The 24,401-nt window shown below is 40.1% G+C and overlaps 2 protein-coding genes across 2 annotated transcripts; both read right to left on the bottom strand.

Moving 5' to 3' along the window:
* Positions 1–382: 382 nt before the first annotated feature.
* On the bottom strand, positions 383–1,710 carry LOC149161820 (uncharacterized). Its single transcript, XM_089435011.1, has 2 exons — positions 1,690–1,710; positions 383–1,480 (listed from the first exon to the last, which is right to left on the bottom strand). Exons 1-2 carry the CDS (start codon positions 1,708–1,710, stop codon positions 383–385), a joined length of 1,119 nt encoding a protein of 372 aa, XP_089291137.1.
* Positions 1,711–2,282: 572 nt separating this feature from the next.
* LOC149161819 (uncharacterized) lies at positions 2,283–3,293 on the bottom strand. Its single transcript, XM_089435010.1, has one exon. The coding sequence runs from the start codon at positions 3,291–3,293 to the stop codon at positions 2,283–2,285; it is 1,011 nt and encodes a 336-aa protein (XP_089291136.1).
* Between the last annotated feature and the right edge of the window lie 21,108 nt (positions 3,294–24,401).

Raw genomic sequence — 24,401 nt, 5'->3', positions numbered from 1 at the left:
GAGTCATGTGGGGATAACGCATTCTCCAGGTGCTGAAAAGGTTAGCTACTTTGACTTGCGATGGGGTCGAGACATTAAGGCCTTGAAGGATGCAGTCCCAGACTTCTTGAGCAAAAGATCAATCCACAAATGCATGCTCCATGGTTTCCTGGGCTTTGCAACAGAGAGAACACCGATGTGGCCCGTGAATACCTCTTTTAGTCAGATTGTCGCCAGTTAGCACTTTCCTATGCATTAATACCTAAGTGAAGAAATTTATTTTGGGGAGATCGAGAGGGTCCCAGACTTGGTTCCACACAGATGCAGTATGGCTCGAAGCTTGCTGTGGTTGAAGAGAGGCAAATCCATGCCTTGCGTTGTAGATTCCAGTCTTTCCCCATGCTCATTTGTCTGTCAAATGCATGTGAACCGGTGCCAATCCCGTTAACGCTTCTTCCAGGAGGGTCTTTTGACTGCGCATTTGATCTGGAACTCGAGGGATTTCCCAAGTTCGCCATTTTCCGGAGTCATCCCATGTCGAGATATCTGCCAGGGTGAGGACTCCTTGCTGAATGAGCCAGTTCCTGATTTCTTTGATTGCTTCATTTTTTCTCAAAGGCAACTGTCCCATTATGCTATCTTGCCAGAGCATCATGTTTTTTCCATTGCTAGGAATGCAATACAAGTGCTTTTGGAAGAACTCTATCCCACGGCAGCAGAGATGCCATATTGACATCCCTTTGATGTTGTTATCTATCTGTATGTTCCTTAGCGATGAGCCTTTTAGATATTTTTTCCTTATGACCTGACTGACAGGGTGTTTGCTATTTGAGAAGAGGGTCCAAAGTATTTTACCTCCAAGAGCCAGATTGGCAAGGCCTGGGTCTCTTATTTGTAGGCCTCCTTCAGAGATGGGGCGTTTAATTGTATCCCAATTCACTAGATGGAATTTTCTTTGGTTTCCTCTTCCTCCTCTCCACAGAAAATCCCTGATAAGTCTGGAGATCTGTTCCGTGATCTTCTTTGGAGCCAGAAGAAAGGAAGCCTGATAAATAGGTAGGGAGGACAGTACAAATTTTATAAGGATGAGTTTGCCAGCATTGGTGAGCCATTGACCTCCCCAAGCTGTAATCTTGGACTTAATTTTGCTTATTACCTCTTTCCACAACGATAATTTGTTAGGGCCCAGGGTTATTGGTAACCTGAGATATTTGATTTTATCCCAAGAAGTGAATCCCAAAAAGCCTAAGGAGAGGGCTATTCTCTGAATTGCTTGTTGATCCACATTCCACCCGTATATTGCACTTTTCCTTTTATTTATAAGAGCTCCTGATATGCTGCAGAATTTTTGAAGAATTCCACTGTAAACTTTGGCTATCTTGATGGAGGCTCCGCCCAAAAGAAGAGTGTCATCTGCAAATAGTGCGTGATTGAGAGGCTCTAGCCCTTTCGTCAACCTGACTCCTAGAGTTTTCCCAGCTTTCTTTTTAGCTGTCAGTTTCTACTTAGTGAGTCTGCCATCAGAATGAACAAGAAATGGGAGAGGGGGAAGCCTTGCCTTATTCCCCTCGAGGCTTGGAAATAGTTTGCTGGCCTGCCATTAAGTAAAGGAGCTATCCATGGATTTTCAGTACAAGCTTTAATCAAATTGACAAAGTTAGAGCTGAAACCAAAGGAAAGGAGGACTTTGTACAGGAAAGAAAGATTTACCTGGTCGAATGCGTTTGCCATGTCTAACTTTATGAGCATACCTTGCTCCTGCCGAAGATAACTAGAATGTATGACTTCTTGTACCTATATTACATTGTCCAATATATGTCTCCCTTTGACAAAGATGCCTTGGGTGGGAGAAATGAGTTTCCCAAGAAGTGGCTTGATTCTGTTTGCCAGCAGTTTTGTCAGGATTTTGTATGATGAATTGCAGAGCGAGATTGGCCTAAACCTGTCAAAAGTGCCTGAATTCACTTCTTTTGGAATTGATGCAAGGAAGGTAGAGTTAGTACTGCCTCCCACTTTGGCTTTTTGATAAAAAGATTTAATCATCCTTAGAAGATCAGTTTTTATTATTTCCCTGCAGATTCTGTAAAAATGGATTGAGAATCCATCAGGTCCTGGTGCCTTGTCTAGTTCCATGGACCATATTACTGTACAGATTTCTTCCTCGGAGAAAGGTTTTGTAAGACTAGTGTTGTCCTCCTTGCTTACCAAAGATGGAATGTGGAAGAGAAATTCAAAGGTGAGTTCTTCACTCCCATTCTCTTCCTCTTTATACAAATTCTGGAAATGAACTTCTGCTGCCTTTTTTAGCTGTTCTTGTCCTTTAAACACAGTCCCATCTGAGAAATATGGTTTCGAGATAGCCGGGCTCTATATTGCCTATGGAAGAAAGAGGTATTTCGATCTCCAGCTTTAAGCCACAGGCTACGAGACTTGAGCCTCCAAGTCTCTTCTTCATGGCGGAAAGCACGAAATGATTTGATTTGGGTAGCTTGTTCTTTTTCTAAATCTGAAGCAGAGATCTCCTTACTTTCCAAATCCATTTGCAGATCTGATAAAAATTGAACTGTCTCCTTTATGTTGCTGGTAGGAGAATTTGAGGGTTCTTTAATCCATTTTTTCAAGGCTCTCTTGGTTATTTTTAGTTTCTTCTCCCACACGAAGTTGGGAGATCCTGTCACAGGTATGGACCATGCCTCTAGAACAGTTTCCATGAACCCTTCTTTCCCTGACCAAAGCGGGTTGAATCTAAAGGGGATAGGGCCCAAATTTTCTTCCTCTTCTAGCTGTAAGAGAATAGGTTTGTGATCTGAGGCCAGCTTTGGGAGAATTTTCGAGGAGATCAATATTTTTCCTAGCAACAAAGAGCTCTGCGCTAGGAAGTGATCTAGGCGAGCAGAGATGTGTTCTGCCCCAGCTCTATTGTTTGTCCAGGTGTAAAGACCTTTCTTTGGTTTGAAGTCCAAAAGATCCAAATTAAGTATCAACTCCTCTACTAATGGAAGCATTTGGTCCCTGCCACTATTGCCACCTCTCTTTTCTTTTGGATCAATGATGAGGTTGAGATCTCCAGCCACTATTATATTTTGAGGGGAGTAAATGTCTAAGAAATCAGACAAGGTCTGCCAGCATTCTTTCTTCTCTATAAGGTGGACTGGAACATAAAGGTTGAAGAGCGAGATGGAGAGCTTACTAGAGAGGTGCTGAATTTTGGCGAATATCCAATGTTGGGTCTCAAAAGAGCTTTCTAGTTGACACTTGTCCTCCGACCACAAAGTTGTTAGGCCACCAAAGGTACCTATTGCACTAATGGCCATTCCTGCATTTTTTCCCCATTTTAATTTGTTGATCTCAAGAAGGGTTTCCCCTTCAATCTTAGTCTCTTGGAGCATGAGGATCTCGGGAGTTTCTATTTTCAGAAGATCTTTGACTGCTTCAGTTTTCGAAGGGTTCCCCAAGCCTCTGCAATTCCAAGAGACTAGTTTCATTATTTAATGGAATTGGAGTGAGTTGATCCCCCCTTAGAGGGCCTTGTTCTGGTGTTTCTCCCGATAGACATTTCAATGGTGGATTGGCTGCCTTGAATTTTTTTGCCTCTCCGCCTCTTCTTCCCTGGCTTCCTTATGAGATTTCCTTCTAACTCTTTTAGAGGGTCTCTCGAATGTCTCGTCTTCCAATGACCCAGAGGTTTCCTGGGGATTTTTTCCTGTCATTTCTGCATATGTGGGTGAGGAGGAGGTTCCTACTGGGGAGTCAAGTTGGGTTACTTCTATGTTCTTCTTTTCTGCTTCAAGTGAGGGGACTTGTCATTCAATCTCCTCTGTCTCTGTTTCTTGAATTTCAATTGAAGTGCTGAGGGTTTCGAAAGGGTTTATTAAGGTCGTTGTCTTTGGCATTCTCCTCTTCCTTTTGTTTGGGCCATTCCTGTTAAGGGGGTTCCAGACTCCATCAGTACCTCTTTCCCTTTATTCCTGCTACTCACCTTGGCCTGGACTGTTTTCTGCACCTGGATCCATTTTTCTCCTTTCGACTTCTCTAGATCTTCCTCCTCCTCTTTTTTTTGCAGTATCTTGCGAAATGTTCATGGAAATTTCTGTGTTTGAATGGTAGCTGCTCGTAGTCTAACTCTTGGATATAAGACCAGTCTGCTATTGTTAACTTTATGGCTTCAGGTAACCCTATTCCAAGTTGGCCTCGACACATATTCTTGCACATGAATACTGATCCCTTCTCTTTGCTCTGTCTATGTATTTTCCCAGGGTGTTACCAATCATTTCTAATGACTTTGGGTTCCAGCAGTGCAGTGGAAGATGAGGGAGGCGCACCCACACTGGAACTGTTGATGGCACATCTTATGTCGGATCGAATTATGGTGTCCATGAGTTTAGATACAGACCCTGAGGTCCCATGAAATATGGTCCATTCCTAAAGATGAGATTTTTGTCTTCTACTAAATCAAAAACAAAGACAAAAAAGCCCTTACCAACCAGGAAGCTTTCGATGCCTTCCTTTACTAGTGGTCGCCAGTTCCTTTGTACCCACACCTCAACAGCCTTGGGGGAAGGCCATAGCCCTGTAAATTTCCTGATGAGCCCTCTTTCAGCTAAGTTCAAAATAGATATGCAAGAATCTTCAACGGGCAGGGCGACTGTGGGGATGCTGTCGAGTTTCTTTACAAACTTTCGCTGAGTTTCCCTTGCTCGACGTTTACTACTGTCGCTGATCAGCTTCCTGAATGCAAGGATATCTGGTGGAGGAGGTGGTGGAGGAGGGGCCTCAGGGCCCCCTCTCGGGGCCATGGAGTTGGAGGGAGTGCTGTACCAGGGGCTGCTGTTGCGTGCGCAAATCGTCTCCAGCCCGCTCCCGAAACACTATCAGAACTTGTTTGATTTGAATTTTGAGTATCATCTCTGACATATGTGTTTGTAGGACAACGTAAGTATATATAGTGTATTGGTTATATCTCTATGTCTCTATATGTCACAATTAGTTTTTCAGATGTCCTTTTCTTGATACTACACCTTTTATGCTACATATTCTTGATGCTACACCAAGTTTGCTAAATTTATATGATGTTGTAATTTCATGTTACTTGTCTTGTCATAGTTGATGGAATGGTCTCTGTTGTTGTACTTAGAACTTGGTCCATCACAAGTCTAGGGCCTGTCATCAGTTTCTATTGTATATATCTTTAGGTCATATTTGGATATAGTCTTGCATAGAGTCCAGGCATATATCAAGAGTGGGAGTCTTTTTCTACTGCTGCAACAAGTCAACAACAAAAGTGAAAAGCACACTTCAGGTACGCATTGTAATTTTAATTTGTATTTATTCATTATTATGCACTTACATGTGTTTTGCAGGTAGAGGTAAGTTGAAGGGCATTTTGTTTTGTTTTGGGATTGGTTTCGTTGGGAAAATTTTGTATGCAGGTTGAAGAAGATTCAAGTACAACTTCAAGAAAGAATTCAAGAGTTGAAGTATCAAATCAAAGGAGGCATTGCAACGGGACATCCTTTGAAGACATGACAACCATCTACATATTGTGAAGAAGTGTAAAGGCCAAGAGTCAACGGGACATCCTTTGAATACATGACAACCATCTGCATATTGTGAAGAAGTGTCAAGGCCAAGAGTCAATGGGACATCCTTTGAATACATGACAACCATCTGCATATTGTGAAGAAGTGTCAAGGCCAAGAGTCATCATTGTAAAGTTGTAAAAGAGTCATCATTGGAAGAGTCATTATTGTAAAAGAATCAATCTGCCTAGAGTCGAAAAGGCATTGTTGGGAGGTACATGAGTCTCTGTTGGGATGATGTCATGGTTGCGTTGCAGGTCATAGTGTGATTGGGTGTTCGGTCAAAATCATTGTAAATCATATTGTATCTTGGATCATTGTCCCTGGTACATGAATCCACACCATTGTCTCATTTCAGTCATTATAGGGTGGCAGGGAGGTGCTAGGCAGGTGCATGAAGTCGCCTACATGTTGGATCCTGTGAACACTTCAGGGTGGTAGGTTGGTCTAGGGTGTTGGGGCATCCCTTCAGTTGATTACTTAAGAAGCCAGGGCATTGGGGCATCCTTCCAATGGGAGCTGGAGAAGAATGCTTCTCTAGAATTATAGGAAGTTGTTTCTTTCATTTCAGTTGGGGCTAAAGATTAAATAATTTATTAGAAAAGCATTAGGTGGTTTTTGACTCGAAGGGGGTTTTCCACCTAAAATTTCTGTGCCTCTTGTGTTCTTTTATTTACTATTATTACTGCATAAACATTAATAATAATTGAATACTAACTAATGCTCTAAAAATATTTAAAAGTGCTAATTGTTAAGCAATAGTGATTCACCACCCCCGCCCCCCCCAAACCCCCCCCCTCTTAGTATTTTCCAACACAAATTTCTTATAGGAACTCAATCTACCACAAGAAAATTTATATTGGTCAAAGGAAACTTCACATTAGATAAAGAAATATTATTATGCCACAAATTGGGCAAGCAATCATTAAGGAAAAATATTTAATATTGTTATGAGAAAATTTGAATTTTATAGATTTCCCTCCATTAACAAAGCCGACCTACCCTAAGGTATGTGTCCCTTCATATGAACAACCAACTATAAATAACCAATCGTGTGGCTAATTTGGTATAACGTTTTGAGTGGTTTGCATCACTACACCTATGGCTCGCTTGACAAATTCAGAAGACATCTCTCTATGGTTCGTATGGCATGACATCTTCTATGGTTTATCATTAAGTAACTCACATTATCTATCTTCTGTGGTACGTCTCACAATGTGGTTCACATTATCTATTTTTGGAGGTTCGTGACTCAATAGTAGCTCACACGAATTCTTTGAGGCTTGTGTCTTAACAAAGGAATCACATTATTTCTTTGGATTTCATACTCATTAGAGTGGACACACATCACACATACTTAGTGACATCGCATAGTGGTGTAATTTTTATTTATGGCTCCGATTTTTATAATGGTATCATTTTTCTTTATGGCTCTGATTTTTACAGTGGCACCGCTTTTCTTTGGTTCACATAAATCATTGTAACTCACATTCAGTGGTTCATTATATTCTTTGTGGTCGGTGGCTCGTTATATTCTATGTGGCACAAATTGCAACTTGCTTTCTGTGGATCATATTTACACTTGTGGCTCGAGACCCAAATTACAATGGAACCATTTGGCTTTGTTATGTACAATGGATTACTTCTATTGTCACTCATAGTAGTTCGAATTACTCTTACTTCACTATGACTCATATTAATTATCCGTGGGTTTGTATTCATGTTCTTTTTTACTTGTATTACATCTTTGCGATGGATCAAAATTGGTATAAGATCGTATTCTCTATATGAATCATATATGTTACTATGTCTAGCATATATCTTTGTTATCCATGGCTCAGTAATTCACATACCTATCTCTGATACTCGTGATAACATGATATGGTGGTACCTTTGTTATAAGGTAATATATATATCACATGTATGAAATAATAGTGACCTTAATGAATGACATGGTAGTGATTATAATAATGACATTGTTGATAGTGAGATAGTGATCTAGTTGACAATGATCTATATGACAATGAGACGATGGTCAAGATGAGAGTAACCTTGTTCTATAACAGTGACCTTGTTTAACTTCGATGAATGACATGGAAATGACCTCAATGAATGAAATATTACATTTCAATGACTTTATTATTATGATATATCATGACAATGACCATGCACTTATGATGTCAGCGCGTTTTCTCTTATGATACATGACAATAATGATGACACTTGTCGGTGATCATGTTCCTTGATAGTGAAGACTCCTAATATTGATGAAACTTATTACATTGACATGGATGATGCTACTGAGACAATGATATGATAACAACTCTCTTAACTAGTACAAAATGACTAATTAGTTACTAAAAAAAGGACTAAAATTTGCATATAAACAACAATTTTTTAGTCGGTGACTAGAAGCAACTAACATACAGTATCTTATAACGCGACCACATTTTACTCGTTTTTATCCTAGTCATTAATTGGTTGTCTCAATTTTATCATCTAGTAGTATATTTAGTCATAAATTTGGTCATTAATCGCCACAATTAATGACCAAATATACAACAAAATATATTACTATATGGTTGCCCGTAAAATCAATTAATGACCAAAGAAATATGACCAAAATGTTGGTCGTGTTATAAGATACTGTAAATTAGCTACTAATAGTTATATACATGCAAATTTTAGTCATCGTTTGAAACCAATTAATGTCCAAAGAAATATGACTAGATTTTAGTCATGTTATAAAATATTGTAAATTAACTACTAATAGTCGTATATATGAAAAATTTAGTTGTCATTTGTAATCACAAATTTATCATTTGCAGTTCTCATTTATCTTCTTTTGATAGTTTCATATTCATTATATAAACGACTAATTTAGTAGTTTATATTCATTTCATTCAATTTCATTAATAATCATTATAAATGACTAATTTAGTCGTATATTCATTTTATCTATGTTCATCATTAATCAATATAAACTAATAATTTAGTAGTTTTAAATTGATTTTATGTGTTTATTATTTTATTTTTTTTTTGACAAATTCGGTTGCTATATTAAGTGCTGAAAAAAGGAGGAGTCAGTTCTCCATAAGTACAATATTATCTTGATGACTTGGATAAGAGGAATTACAAAATGGATCCCTTCCTTGATCCTTGTTCTACTAGTTTTACCTCTAAAGCTTCCTGAACTACTATAGATCCTAACATATTGTAAAGATCAAAATTTGCAGCAGCATAACATTTTTAGTCTATTTCTATGTGACTGATCTGCCTTGCCGTGGACTCTTCCGGGATTGGATCTGGTTCCATCTGCCTTACACTGGAGGAGCTGGGTGCTTCCCTGTTCTTTTTATCCATCATGTACTGTAGGATTGCTATAGACTCCTCTGCATGACTACAGTGATTCACCAAATTTCTGAACTGCTCGTGGAGAGAAGCCACCCTGTGAAGAAAGAGGTCAATTTCTGCCCTGTATTTCTCATTAATAGTACGATACTGGTCCTCCATTCTTGTCTCCAGACTCCTGACTTGGTTCTCCAAAATGCGCTGTTGCGCCCTTACTTCCTCCATTTCCGCTTGCAGGTCTGCGCAATGGAGGCAGTCTTCTGAGCGGTCCATATTTACTTCAGGAGAGTTCCTTCCTGAAATCTCAGCAGCTGAAGCGCGGGCGTACTTAAGGGAGCTCGGACAAAGTCCAAAGGAGGCTGACCGATTATTCTGAGCACAACACCGAATACAACAAGTCAATATGAGAGCAGGGGGCTGGTGCTCGCAAAAATAACACAACTTAGCGTGCTGAGTAGGGCGGTTTGCTGTAGTATAAGTAGAATTAGATTGAGTGCTTCGGAGGCGGGAAATAATCATATTGATCACATTGGGATTGTGGCGTATCCGCAGTGAGAGAAGGAGCGAATCCCGCAGAGCATGAGGATCCGATCTGAAGAGACATATCTCACCTGAAAATTTGTGGTTTTCAATGCTCTGTAACATTTCTCTGATTGCAAATCTATTCAGAATCTTCTTCACATAACCTTTCCTGTCGCCGGCACAGATCACATGGTTCATCACATTGATTCTGTCAGCAGAACATTGCTTGCTATTGACTGGATATGTTTGAGTCATGGTAACGGTTGGAAGGTCACGCTGGAGTTACAGCTCAGATTTCCAATGGGCCTTTCGCATGCTTTGTTGGCACGCTCATCCGCTTTCTTGTTCAAGCTACGAAGGATGTGGTAGTAATTGACCTCCTCCATTGTCTCATGGAGAATTTGGTTTCGTTTATTAATTTGCTGGAGAAGAATATTTGGTGAACTCTGCCGGTGTGTCATAAGTCAAATAACAATTGAAGAATCCCCAAAAACCTTCGCCTTTTTTATCCCTAGCTTGATTAATTGGGTGAGACCCTGGAACAGAGCTAGTGCTTCGGCTCTGTTGTTAGAGTTTTCCCCGAGACCCCACTCGAAATGAAGGATGCATTCTCCATTGGCATTGCAAATAAGGCCCCCTGCACCGGCCAGACCTAGATTTGACTTAGATGCCCCATCAAAAAATAAGCAGAAGGTGTTGCAGTTACTTAACCAGTTAGAGAATTCCTCTTCTTTTAGCCGCAGTTTCCATGTGCTAGTTTCTTCTTTTGCTTTGACCCCCCTCCTGCTGATTTCCTGAGCACTGGAATTGTTCTCCAGGATGTGGCTGATTAAGTTTCGCTCCTCTATGCTGTAGTTTGTTACATCAATCTTGCCGGTGGTGTTATTTGAAATTGATTCTAGGGCCAACGTTTTGGCTTTGTGGCAGATTTTCCGGATATTGAAGCCTTTCTCCTGGAAGACCTTACCATTTCGAGCTAACCAGATGTGCCAGAGTAGCGTGAGAGGAATGGTGTTCCATATTCTTTGAATCAGTTTGCTTCTTTTTTCTTTCCAGGGGCAGTCTTTCCTCCATTTGTATATCATTTCTGCTATAGTGGTTTGAGGCTCCCAGGGTATTTCTCCCATTGAAGCCATTTTCTTCCAACATCCAGCTGCCACAGGGCACTCTATGAATAAATGCTGCATCGTTTCCTCTGATCTGCAGCAGTTTGGACATCTGGATGGGCCCATTATACCTCTTTTTCTTAGATTTTCAACTGTTAGCGTTTTACCTTTCAGAAGAAGCCAAATGAAGAATTTTACTTTGGGAGGAGCCTCTGCTCTCCATACTATTTTCCAATGATTCCAAAGACCTGGTTGATAGATGCTATCACAGAGGTATTGATGTCCGGCTTTAACTGTGTAGTGTGATCCAGTTGCATCCCATCGAAACCCATCCAATATGCCTTCTTGAATAGGGGCTTTGCTGTGGAGAAGCTTCTTCAGGGCGTTGAGACTGGATTCTAACACATTGGGGGGGTCCGGAAATTTCCAGCCAGTCCAGGCATGGGTGTGGGGGTCCCAATTTGAGATTTGAGACAAGTGGAGGAGTCCTTTATCGTTGAGCCAGTTTATGACAGGGATTGCCTTTGCATTTGATCCCAGAGGTTGCTGCCCTAGGATTTTATCTGTATTAAAATTGATACTGGTTCCCCCGCCAGGAACCTTGGAGATATTTTGGTACATAAATGGAAGAGCCTTCTTGCAGAGCTGCCAGATTTTCGTACAATCTCTATTAGGGATATTGGACTCCAAAAGTTGCTACCTTGGGTAGCTTAAGTATTTTACCTCCAATACCTTCTTCCACCACACTGTAGGCCCTGTGATCAGCCTCCATACAATTTTTGCACCAAAGGCCAAATTTAGTAGTTTTGGGGATCTGATACCAAGGCCGCCTCTATCCTGAGTTTGGATTACATTTTTCCAGCTTACTAGATTGAATTTATTTTTATCAGTTTTTCCTCCTTGCCAAAGGAAATGTCTAAGCACTATTTCAATTTTCTGGTGGAAAACAGCTGGAGCTTAATATAGAGAAAAACGGTATATAGGGAGAGAAGCAATACCTGATTTAATGAGAATTAGCCTTCCTGCTGGATTCAACCACATTGTGCCCCACTGCTGCACTTTCCTCTTGATCTTGTCGAGAATTCCATTCCAGGTTTCTGCCTTCAGGGGCCCCAGACTTACTGGCATACCTAGGTAGGAGAAATGGTTCCAGTCTAGGCTGCAGGTGACTCCAAATATGCTTGCAATGCTGTGTATAGTATGATTTGCCGTGTTCCATCCGTAGATACAGCTTTTTAGCTGGTTGACTTTGCCTCCAGAATACTCCATGAATTGGTCCAAGAGTTTCTTGAATTGCCTTGCTATTGTGGTGGATGCTCCACCAATAAGCAGAGTGTCATCAGCAAACTGAGAATGATTAATATTCTTTGTTCCATTCTCAATCTTGATGCCAGTAATGAGTCCTACTCTTCGGTTGTAATCTAGGGCTTGGCTGAATGATTCGGCCATGAGGATGAACAGATAAGGAGAAAGGGGGCAACCTTGTCTGAGTCCCCGGGATGATTGGAAAGCTGCACATGGTCTCCCATTAATTAAAGGGGATATCCAAGGTCCAGTAATGCAGGCTGCAATCATGGTGATGAAGGATGGTTCAAATCCCATTTTGTGAAGGACAGCAAAGAGAAAGGAGTGTCTTACTCTATCAAAGGCATTTGCTAGATCCAACTTTAAGACAAATCCTTTTTCTTTCCTAGTTAAACTTGAATGGATGGCCTCTTGAACAAGCAGAATGGAGTTAGTGATATGCCTGTTGGGGAGGAAGCCTCCTTGGTTTTCAGAAATCAAGGAGGGGAGGAGGGGTTTAAGCCTGGCTGCTAAAATTTTTGAGACAATTTTGTAGGCTGAGTTGCATAATGAGATGGGCCGGAATCTCGAAAAGGAGGAGGGGCGATTTTCTTTTGGTATGAGAGCAAGATAAGTGGAGTTAGTGAATCCTCCTATTTTACCTTTTTTCATCACCCAACGGATCATCTTTAGTAGATCTTTTTTTATCATTGACCAATATTCCCGGAAGAAGCAAATGGGAAATCCATCCAGTCCTGGAGCCTTGTCAGGGTGCAAACTCCATATGGCTGCTTTGACTTCCTCTTCTTCTACTTCTTTGCTGAGTTTGTTATTCATTTCTTGCGTAACCCCTTTGGGCAGATATTAGAGCATGTCTGAGTAGTCCTCTGCATCTTTATCTTCAGTCAGCAATTTACTAAAGTGCTTGGTGGCAGCTTCCTTTATAGCTTCCTGGGTGCTGTATCGGTTTCCTTGATTATCCATAATTGTGCTCACTGTATTTCTAAGCTTTCGAACTGTGGCTTGTTTGTGGAAATATGCTGTGTTTTTATCTCCTTCCTGTAACCAAATTTGCCTAGATTTCAATCGCCATTTTATCTCTTCCTCCCTGTTGATTTGGCTTAATTGTGCGTATAAACTGCCTTCTTGGTCTTTATTCTGCTGAGTTAGCCCTTGCACTTCAATTTTCTGCTGCACATCTTCTAGTTCTTGTTTAACTTTCTTTTTGTTCACTTCAGGCTCTTGATAATTGTCCCTAGCCCAATCCTTTAAAGCCTGTCTTACTCTTTTAAGTTTTGTTTCCCAAATAAAACTTGGAGATCCCTCGACATGTCAGACCCATGTCATTTGCACCACTTCTTTGGTAGTTGGTGTCCGATTCCATATGGAGCTATATTTGAAGGGTATGGGCCCAAGTGGGCAGTGACTTTGCAGGGTTAGAGTTATCGGATAATGATCAGAAGCCGATATATTGAGAATATTAGAGTAGCCTGTTGAGAAAGAGGATAGGTATGCTATGTTGATAAGAAATCTATCTAGCCGTTCCATTATGTTGCTAGTCCCGATCCTTCTGTTGCTCCAGGTATACCTGCGATTTTTGGGGATGACATCAACTAAGTCATGCTCCTGGATGATGGTTTCTAGACGACCTCTGGAAGGGTCTGGAGTGAAATTGCCTCCTCTTTTTTCATTAGCATGAAGTACCAGATTAAAGTCTCCTGCTACAATGAGATTGGAATTCTGTTCCCCCTCTATGCTTGCCTTCAGATTGTCCCAGCATATTTCTTTTTCTCTATAGTGATTGGGGGCATAAACATTATAAACAATTACTGATTGATTGCTTGTTCTGCTATCAAGAGTGGTTCGGATCCAGTTCTGGTGAATATTGGTAGAGTTGCACATCCATTTGTTGCTGTCCCATATGGTTACAATGCCTCCTGAGGCTCCTCTTGCTTCACTTATGCTTCCAAAAAACTGTTTCTGTTGGCTTATTATTCTATTCATCTCATACTGATCTTGCTTTGTTTCCTGTATAAGCATGATTTCAGGTTTCTCATTGTGAATTAGGTCCCTGAGGGCAGCTAACTTTGAGGGGTGCCCTAGTCCCCTGCTGTTCCAAGAAAGGATTTTCATCATGATATACTGGGCATATGGAGAGGTGCTCGCCTCTCGTGGCCTTTACTGCTGGTTTCTTTTTCCTGATGCCCAAGAATAAAGGTCTCTATTGGGGTTTGTGTACCCAGTGCTATGTCTTTTTGAGCGCTTTCATCCCTTTGTTGCCTGGCTGATTTTCTGCCAGGTCCTTGCTTTTTAGAAACATCACTAGTTGCTCCATGATCCTTTGAGGAGCTCCTGGTGATTCTTGATGAAAGAGGATCAGGAGGTGGCAGCGAGGAGAGGGGAGGGGGTTGTTGAGGAGGTGGATCGGTGAAGGGGATATCAGGGGCAGATTCTGCCTCAGAGAGGATCGCAAAAGGGTTGGAGGAGGGGGGAAGAGGCGGATCCGGGGGCTGCAGGTCGGGGATCAAAGGGGACGGGGAGGAAGGGCGCGGATTGGAGGGTCCAGAGATTTTAGGATCCATAGCTGATTTGGGGGGAGGGGATGGTTTCTTCTTTTTAACTGTTTCCTAGTGGCCGTCTTGCTCATCATTATCTATATTGACAATTTTTGTGCATCTATTAGCGAAGTGTCCGTATTCGTGGCATACCTTACATTTAAAGGGAATCTGCTCGTAGTCCAGTTGCTGGATATGGCTCCAATCATCCACTTTCAGCTTTATCGCTTCCAGTAATCCTCGACCTAGATCAACTTCCACACAGATCCTTGCGCATGCCTGCATGTTGTCTTTGGGCTCGCTGCGATCTATGTACTTACCCATAGCATTTCCTATTGCCTTGACTGAATCATCCCCCCAGCAGTGGAGAGGGAGATGTGGCAGGCGAACCCAGACTGGAATAGCGCTCGGAATATCCAGTTCTGGGTCGAAGTCCGGGGTCCATTTGTTGAGATAGAGACCCCTGGAATCCATGAAATATGGCCCGTTCCTGAATATCAGATCTTTGTCCTCCTTTGTCTTGAAATGAAATGTGAAATATCCTCTGCCACAGAATCTAATGGATATTTTCCCCTGGATCTTGTCTGACCAGTTCCGCTCGACCCATCTTTGCACTGTTCTGGGCGATGGCCAAAGTCCTGTAAATTGCCCGATTAATCCTTTCTCAGCCAGGGAGAGGGCTGCCATACAAGGGATAGTAGGTGGCAGATGGACTTCCTGCAATACATCAAGCTTCTTTACAAATTTTGTGGCAGCTGGCCTGGGTCGCTACGGAGGAAGGGACTTCACCAAATCGGATAAGGCTCATTGTGGATCCGGATCCTCGCGGGGTGGATCCGGAGGATCCATGGAGGCCTAAGGCCCAAGTCGATGGCTGGCCAGGGCACACAGTCGAACGCAGGCAGTCGCGCAATGGAGCAAAAAAGCTCCAAAAGTTTCAATGGCATGAGATAGATCAAGTTGAGTTATTACAGCAAAAGGAGTTCATAAATTCCATGCTTATGTGTTTATTATTAATCAACATAAATTAATTAGTATGATTTTGTGATTAAATTAAAAAAAAATGTCATACAATGTGCATGTTCATCTAATATGAAAACGCAAAGTTACATATGTTAATTACAATACTAAACAATATCAAGTGCAACTATAAATAATTTCAACCACATAAATTACATTATATGAAATTTCAAGTATTACAATATGAGTTTTCAACTTAATATTGGTTGGACTACAATTTACACATGAAATGTTGTTTCATCACTTGAAAACATTATCATTGCGTTTCCAAGGCATTGCAGGTGAATTCACCAATTCTGAAGACTTGACCATCAGTCTCTATATGTGTATCTTATGAGGGATATTGGCTCTAAGGGTATCACTAGACCAGTTCTTTTATCTCTCTCTTTTTCCATTTGTCACTCCAATGTTATTGTTCTCTTCTTTCTTCAATTCCTGCTTCTTACCATCAATACTGAGTTCCTTTTCTCAAAACAAAAGAAGATACAATGTAGAGTGTAAGACATGAAAGACAATGAATACTAGAATATAAACTAAAGTAGACTATAAAGAATTTATATGACATATACCTCAACATTAGCGATGTCAAAGCCAATTCCCCCCATAAAAGCAAGAAACTCGAACAAGTTTTCTTCATTTTGGCGAAAGTGGCCATAACGTGTCCAAATGACTTGTATAAACAAAGAAAATAAAACATCACCATAGAAAATAAAAGCCTTAGAAACTTAATATTTAACCTTTAGGGAAAGCTTAGGCACAATCATGCCAACTAAGTTACATGATAAAAAGCTAAAGTTGTAGATAAGTTGTGAAAACCAATAATCTGAGGTGTGATGTCTAATCCTTGTCATTTTATTAGCAACAACATTTAATTCTATAACCTATGAACTTGGTCAAATATATAAACAACATGTGCTCAAATAACAACATGAAAGTAAACTTTTCTAATAGTCATGATTTTTTTTAACACAAAACAAATAAATGATTTCAATCATATCGTGTAATACTAATTTGATCTTCAAGCTTTGGTTGTTGTTTAAATAGAAATGATACCAAGTATTTTCAATTTCACAGTCAAAAGACAACAAAATTAAAAAAAGATGTTCAAAATACAATCAAACAATCAAGAAAGGATATCATGGAATGGACATTGCAATTATAAAAAAATTATTTACTTGACCACCAATGTCTTGTCTGTCATTCCTAAAACATTTTCTTGCTCAAAATAACCATGAGGTAAAAGAATTATATCCAAGACATGCTCTGCATTGTCTCCCCATCCTTTTTCCAATCACATTTCCTGTAACTTACCCACACCAGAGTCAAGAAACAATCAAACGAAGGCATATTTGACATTTGTTTTTTTTTTTTTTTTTTTTTTTATCTTTTATATCTATAAACTTTGAATTTGATTTGTTTCAGGAACATATTAATTCATATTTAAAGCCTTCCTGTCATGAGAAGGTATCAATCAAGTAGGACATCAGAAAAATCGACCTCAATGAGGTCCTCAAACAATTTCTACAATATCAATATTTTTCTTCTTGTGATATCTTGGGTAGAAAAAAGAACATATCTGCAAAAGAAAAAGTCATATATTACTTATGTTCAAACTCTGTATATGGTGTATTCTTAGGCAGCTTTTTAAGATGTTCCTTTGTCTTTACCAAAGCAGACTGTAGCTTGGTTAAACTCTATATCCTTTCATTCAGCATCAATTTCTGCAAGATAAATGTCACATTATTCTTTCTCATTTCTCAACATGCTACATATGATAAATTGAAAGTCACATAAAACCAAGAGAAAACCCTTTTCTAACCAAAACAAACAAATAAACAGTGTCTCTAATAAAATTTCACACCTCATAAATTACTCTGCCACGTGCTTAGGCTAAAGGTGAGATTCTTTGAATCATATTTAGGTCATATTTAATGGGATATTCATATGTTTACCATTGTGTCAATTTGGTGTTAAAAGCAATATATAAATCCATGTTATTATCAGTGAAATTCAAGTATAATTCAGAAAAATAGTGTCATTGCAAGGTAGTGGAGAGAGAAACGTCTTCATAATTAGGTGAGACTACAGAGTGTTGAAACACCAAGCCACAACTTCAAAGCCGACATGTGTGGGATGCCAAATGCAAAAATACTACAAATAATTCCTGTAATTATAATGCAATAAGGTAGCTTCTTTATGCCCTCATTGTTGTATAATGTATATATTGCCTATACACAAATCAACCTAATATAAGCACTCATAATTTGTTATTTGCAAATCATTTCAATGTTTCCATTCACTTTAAAGAGAAACTAATCTATGGAAATTTACTTTTTCTAGCATGTTTGTCATCAATCTTATAACTTTTTCTTCATTTAATATGACGTGTAATTTTATGTTGAACCATGCTATCCATGTAAAGGGAAATAAGTGACAATATTTTAACCATAAGCAATACCCTTACAACTTTCAATGGAATTCCTAAGCAAGCCTGTAGTTAAATATCCTAAGCCAAAAGAGTGGAGTTGGGAAAATATCTCTGGAATCCCTGGAGTATTTGGTGATCTAGTCATTGGGATAGGCTTCTTTCGCTAGGGGTTGACAATTGTATATTTGAACAGTATGTCAATGGTTGGGAGGAGATTCTGAAACCTGATCCCAATGCCCATTTTAAGTCACATTTTGTTGAATGTTTTATTAACTATTTGGGTAAGGTACAAACTACAATGATTCTTTCACCTCATGGTTATTTTGAGCAAGCAAATGTTTTAGGAATGCAAGACAAGACATTTATATGCAAATTTTAGTCACTTTTTTAGTAACTAATTATCCTCTTCCCTAGACCTTGGAAATCCCATGTCAACCATCATAGAAATGGAAGCCTCATCAGGTGGATGACCTCTAAAACGTTGACCTGTGCTTCTAGGAATACCATTTTTGCTTCCTTTAACATCACCTATGGTAGTGTATTCATGGGTAATAATGGAAACAACATAGGTAATCAAACATGGATTGTAGTGACAAAACATTGGATTGCTCTAGATAGATAGAACAACATTGAGAACTTGAGCCTGTAGGGTGCGGAAAAAAATCTCTGGATCCCTTGGAACAATGATAGAGCCTCCAACAATTGGTTTCACTAATAGTTGTGATGCAGAGGGCACAATTAATAGAAAAGAAGAATTCACAAGGTACTCCAAAATCCTGCAATAACTTCATAATGTCTCTAACAACAAAGGTGCATGCTCTAGCTTGTCATTTTCAATACCTTAGTCATTTCCTGTTTCCACTCCTCGTTGTGACATAATGGTACTATCCACGGTAAATGATGTTGGAAACACTGAGGGGGGGGGGTTGAAGCAGCATTTCATAGGAATTAACACTTTTAAATATTTTCAGAGCATTAGTTAATCTTCAATTATTATTAATGTTTATGCAGTAATAACAGTAAATAAAAGAACACAGTAGGCACAAGAATTTTAGGTGGAAAACCCCCTCCGAATCAAAACCCACCGAACGATTTTATAATAAATTCTTTAATATTCATCCCCAACTTAAATGAAAGCAACAACTTCGTAGAATTCTAGAAAAGTATTCTTCTCCAACTCTCACTCGAAGGATGCCCCAACGTCATGGTTTCTTCAGTAATCAATTGAATGGATGCCCCAACACCCTAGCAAGCCACAACTCGCCCTAGCACCACCCTACCACCTTGAAGTGATTACAAACCCCAACATGTAGGTGACTTCATACACCTACTTACCACCTCCCTGCCACCCTATAATGACTAAAGTGAGACAAGATTGTGGATTCTCAAACCAGGGACAATAATCCACGATATAATAAGATGTACAAATATTTTTGTGTATGTTAGCACTCCAGGAAACTCTCCAAGGTTGTAAATCGGAGATGCCTGGTAACATATAATCTTCAGTATTGTTCTCTGAACTACTGGAAGAGATGATGGTTTGGATCAAGTCAGATAACCATTTCAGCTCTATTCACACTCAAGACATGCATGAACACCCCCAACAACACAAGGCTTTAGACTGCTAATGCTCAATAGTTTGTAGATTTAATGGATAGATGGAGAATACTGACTATGCCAGCAGATTGCATACATGAACCTATATGAATGGCTAGCTACATGTAGCAAATGAACTTACTGAATATACTGGTAGATGCATATATAATCACACATATAAATGGCTAGCCATAGGCAACAAAGAAGCTTGCAAATCTAATATATCAAAGCAGAGATAAGATGATAGTTATCTGGCCTTAAACACACAGAAAACCTAAAAAAATTGTTCAAGTGCAAGCATAGAACATAAGAGAAATGGACATTAAACATATAACAACAAAAGAAGCTTTTATTACTAAAGACTGCAGATGAGAAGCTTGAAGGAACAGAGGAGGAATAATCTCCAAAAGTTGAACCCCTATTACATCTTACTAACAACGATTTATAGCCTGTCTACAATGCTCCTGAGCTCTCTAGAAGGCTCAGAGTCTTAATCTTCCTGATCCGTTCCCTAACTATTTGATTCCCTCTACCGGTAAGCATGGCTCAGTGGTTTTCCTCTTCTGACAAAGGAATAACTGCATCCAGATATTTTGGGTAGTGGCTGCACTGTCTGGGAGCTCTACCGTGCCAGAGACGCCCCACAATCATTCTGTTTGTTTGCTGAGTTGTGTTGTCGATGCCCATGATTGCTTCTCGGCCTCTGTCTCCTGGAGGTTATTTCCCGGCCTCTGTTTATGTGATAGAATGGGTCTTTCGGGCCTCTGTTATCTTCTAAATGCAAACAGGGACTGCTTTCTATTATAACAGAGAAATGATGCAACTGCGAGAAATCCCGCCCTTCTCTATTCTTTTGGGCTTTAACAGTCCTGAAAAATGGTTAATTCCTCTATCGGGTCCGCCATTGGGTCGCTGTCACATATCGCACTTGGCCTGTTCCCTTTGTTCCCCTTTGTATTTCATCATATAATGAAATACATTCAAAATGCATTGAAAATGGGCTTTGGAGGACGCGAAAGATGATACATTTTGCTTTTGAAACCCATCGGGTCCGGGTCTCATCGCATCGTGCACATACACGTAAAGGCCATGCCCCTTGGTTTTCCCGATAGCGATATTGTGATGCGATCTAGGCCGTTGATTCGCGTGCGCGATCGATGGTCCTCATGGAATCCCCGATTGCGATCGCTCATTTCATATTGTCTGCACCGATAACCTCTGACTCGCCTCCCTGATTGTGATCTGCCGATGCGATATCCGCTGATGCGATGTGGGCCGTCGATTTGATCGCGCGATCGACGGTCTTCGTTTAATCGCCGATCACCATTGCCTTCGCCCCTTGGTTTCCGCCGATTGCAATCCGCCGATGCGATGTGCCGACTCGATCATCGGCGATGTCTTGCACCTGTTGCCACTACCTGCTTGTGCTGATTGCCATTTTCCGCTTAGATCTGGGCCGTTGATCGGCCAGATCTAATGGCTGCTATGATTTGGCCTTTTTTGCATGGGTTTTTCATGGTTTTGGAGTGTTTTCGCCTCCCGATAGTGTATTTCCGCCCTTCCAAGGGCTCTTGGCATGCGATGGTTTTGACTTTGAATGGTCCTTAAGAGGCTTTTGAAGACTTCAAGAGCATATATGGATCCATTGGCATGCTTTTAAGTAAATTTCGAGACTTTGGGGCATATTTGGATCCATTTTTTGGGCCATTTGCCAACAAGGCTAACACTGGCTCCTTCTGGGGATGAAAGCCTCCCTGTGAGGTTTCAAGAACTATAGAACAATGCCTTTCCTGTAAAAAACAAATTAGCAAAATTTCCTAGTGTTCCATTGGGCATGGAGTCTACTTTGCTTATACTAAACTGATAAAATAAAATATTTACAACTTTAAGGCCAAAAGACCTTAAATCACATAAATTTTCAGAAAACGCCCATTGACTGGGCCATCAAAAACTGCTTCCCCTTCCATGCTTTTCAGCATGAAGGTATTGTTCCCTTGGATTTGAGAAATGATAAAAGGCCCTGTCCAGAAAGCGTCAAACTTCCCATGATTGCCTTTCTTTTCCTTTAGTGCATCCCACTTCAGAACCAAGTCTCCAACCTGAAAATTATCTGTTTTTGTCCTTTTGTCAAAAGCTTCCTTGATCTTTTTCTGATGTGCTGCGGACTTTTCAACCAGTTGTTCTTTGATTTGGTGTACCTCTGCTAAATCAGTGATCCTCTTAGCCATGTCCTCCTCCTCATTCTGTTCTTCTTGCAGGAACTTTGCCACAGGGAGAGTTAACTGAATTGGGAATACAACTTCAGTGCCATATACCAGCCTGAATGGAGAATTTCCTGTGGACTTCTTAATGGTCACTCTGTCAGCCCACAGTGCATACTTGAGCTTAGAATCCCAATTCTTTTTGTTGTCCTCCAACAGCTTTTTGATTATCCTTATCAGGCTTTTATTAGAGGATTCTGCTAGACCATTGCCTTGAGGGTAGTATGAGGTGGAATGAACCAGTTTAATGCCCACTGAGTTACACATTTCCACCAATTCTTTTTCTCTGAAGGCTGCTGCATTATCTGTGACTAATTTATGTGGACAACCAAATATGGTGAAGATATGCTCAATCAAAAACTTCATGACCACATTATGATCAACCTTTTTGGTAGGGATTGCTTCAATCCACTTAGTAAAATAATCAGTGGCTACTAATATCCATCTGTGCTAGCCACTGGAATATGGATTGATTTCTCCAATGAAATCCAAGCCCCACTGCTGAAAAGGTCCTTTTGCATGTATTGGTTTTAAGGGCAGGGACTTCAATTGTTGTTTCCCTTCGAATCTTTGGCACCTGTCATAAGGTTTAACAAATGAAAAGACATTAGAAAATAAGGTGGGCCAATAGTACCCAGCTCTGAGGATGTTGTGGGCTGCAGTTTTCCAGTAATGATTTTCTCCACACATGCTAGAATGAAACTGCTGCATAACTTCCATTGACTGTTCTTTGTCCAGACACCTCAAAAGCATTCCAGATGGGTCCCTCCAATAGAGCAGATTTTCATGGATGCAATATTTTGCTGCCCTGAGTTTAACAGTTCTGGCCTGACTTTGAGTAAGGCCTGGAGGTATTTCTAGCTTCGACAAGAAATTAGCTATTGCAGAATACCAATCACAAGAAGCTAGATTCTCTATCAATGATTGACTTTCTCCTGGTTTAGCTGCTTCCTCTTCTTCTGTTTGACCATTTTCTGAATTCAAACACATGAGGTTCATGTCCAATGTTTTGCAATTTTCTTCAGCTAATAGTCTAGCAAGACCCTGACCTCTGACAAGCTTAGTGGGCTTCAGTTCTATATTAAATTCAATTAACTTTGCAATCCATTTAGCCCTTCTTCCATCAGCATCAGGTTGTGTTAAGACATCTTTTATTGCAGCAGAGGGTACATATGCAACTATTTTGGAATGCAAAATATAAACTCTGAAAGCTTTCAAAGACTTGATAAGAGCATATGCTTGTTTCTCAATAATATCATACTTCAACTCAGCATCCCTTAAGGTTTTACTAAAAAATGCCACCAGATGCTCTGAGCCTTCTTCATCTACTTGCAATAAAACTACTGCAAGGGTGTCAATAGAGGCAAAAGAAAATATATGGAACTCCTTGCTGTAATCTGGACTGATTAAAGTGGGAGCCTCCATAATAGCTTGTTTAATGGACTCAAAGGATTTTCTTACTGCGCTAGTCCATTTGATTTCTGACCCCTTTTTCAACATAGAGGTAATATGCTTCACAAGTTCTGCAAAATTTGGGATAAACCTCCTTACAAAATTAATCTTGCCCAGAAAGGACTGGATGTCCTTCTTCGATCTCGGGACAGACAAGGTCTGTATCGCTTTTACTCTTTCTGGGTCAATTCGGACACCTGCAGCAGAAACAATATGTCCCAACAACTTGCCTTCTTCTAAAGCAAACTGTGACTTCTTAGGATTTACTGAAATCCCAAACCTTCTGCACTTCAAAAACACTTTCTTCAAATGTTGCACATGGTCTTGATGGCTGCTGGAGTATACTGTTATATCATCAAGGTAGATAAGGACAAATTTATCCTTCTCTCCCACAAATGCTATATCCATAGCTCTCTGAAAGGTGGCTCCAGCATTCATCAACCCAAAAGGCATCTTGGAATACATAAAGGTGCCCCAAGGAGTGGTAAATGCAATCTTCTCCTGATCATCTGGATGCACAACAACCTGATTATACCCTAAAAATCCATCCAGGAAAGACATCACTTTGGCTCCTGAGACCTTCTGCAGCAAGTGCTCCATCTTGGGTAGAGGATAATTGTCTTTCTTGGAGCATTTATTTAAGTTTCTGAAATCAACACAAAGTCTGATTTCTCCACTTTTCTTCCTCACCACTACTAGGTTGGCTACCCACTTGGAATATCTGAGAGGGACTATGATTTTGGCAGCCAACAACTTTTTTATTTCTTTTTCAATCAGAGGGAGGAGCATAGGATTTATTGGTCTCAGCTTCTGTTTGAAAGGTATGGTGCCTTTCTCTAAAGGGATTTTATGCTGGATGATATTCTTATCATATGTTTTCAGGTCACTATATTCCCAGGCGAAGACATCAGCAAATTGCTTCATTAATTTGTAGTATTCAGAACTTTGGTCAGCAGATAGATGAGAAGACAGATTTATGTATCTAGGCTGACCTAGACTCCCTATATCATGCTGACAGACTGCAGATGGATCTTCTTTTTGGGCAGCCTTATAAGGTACATCGTTTTGGTCAAACAGTCTTTCTAGAGGAATTAGACCCTTAGGAATATGATTGCTGGGAAGCTGGACAATGTTATTTTTGCCAATTTTGTTTCTAAGCTGGGATTGGGGGCTTTCTTGCAAGGCTTCATTCTCTTGGTCAATTTGCATTTCAAAAAATTCATCAATGACTTGCAAGAATTTGTTCACTTCATCATCATCATCAAAAA

Source organism: Pinus tabuliformis, chromosome 5_2 (assembly GCF_031772625.1).
Source record: "Pinus tabuliformis cultivar Carrire ecotype Pingquan chromosome 5_2, CPIR1, whole genome shotgun sequence".
NCBI lineage: Eukaryota > Viridiplantae > Streptophyta > Pinopsida > Pinales > Pinaceae > Pinus > Pinus tabuliformis.
Note: the sequence above shows the minus strand (reverse complement) of the source record. Positions and strands in the feature narration are given on the sequence as shown.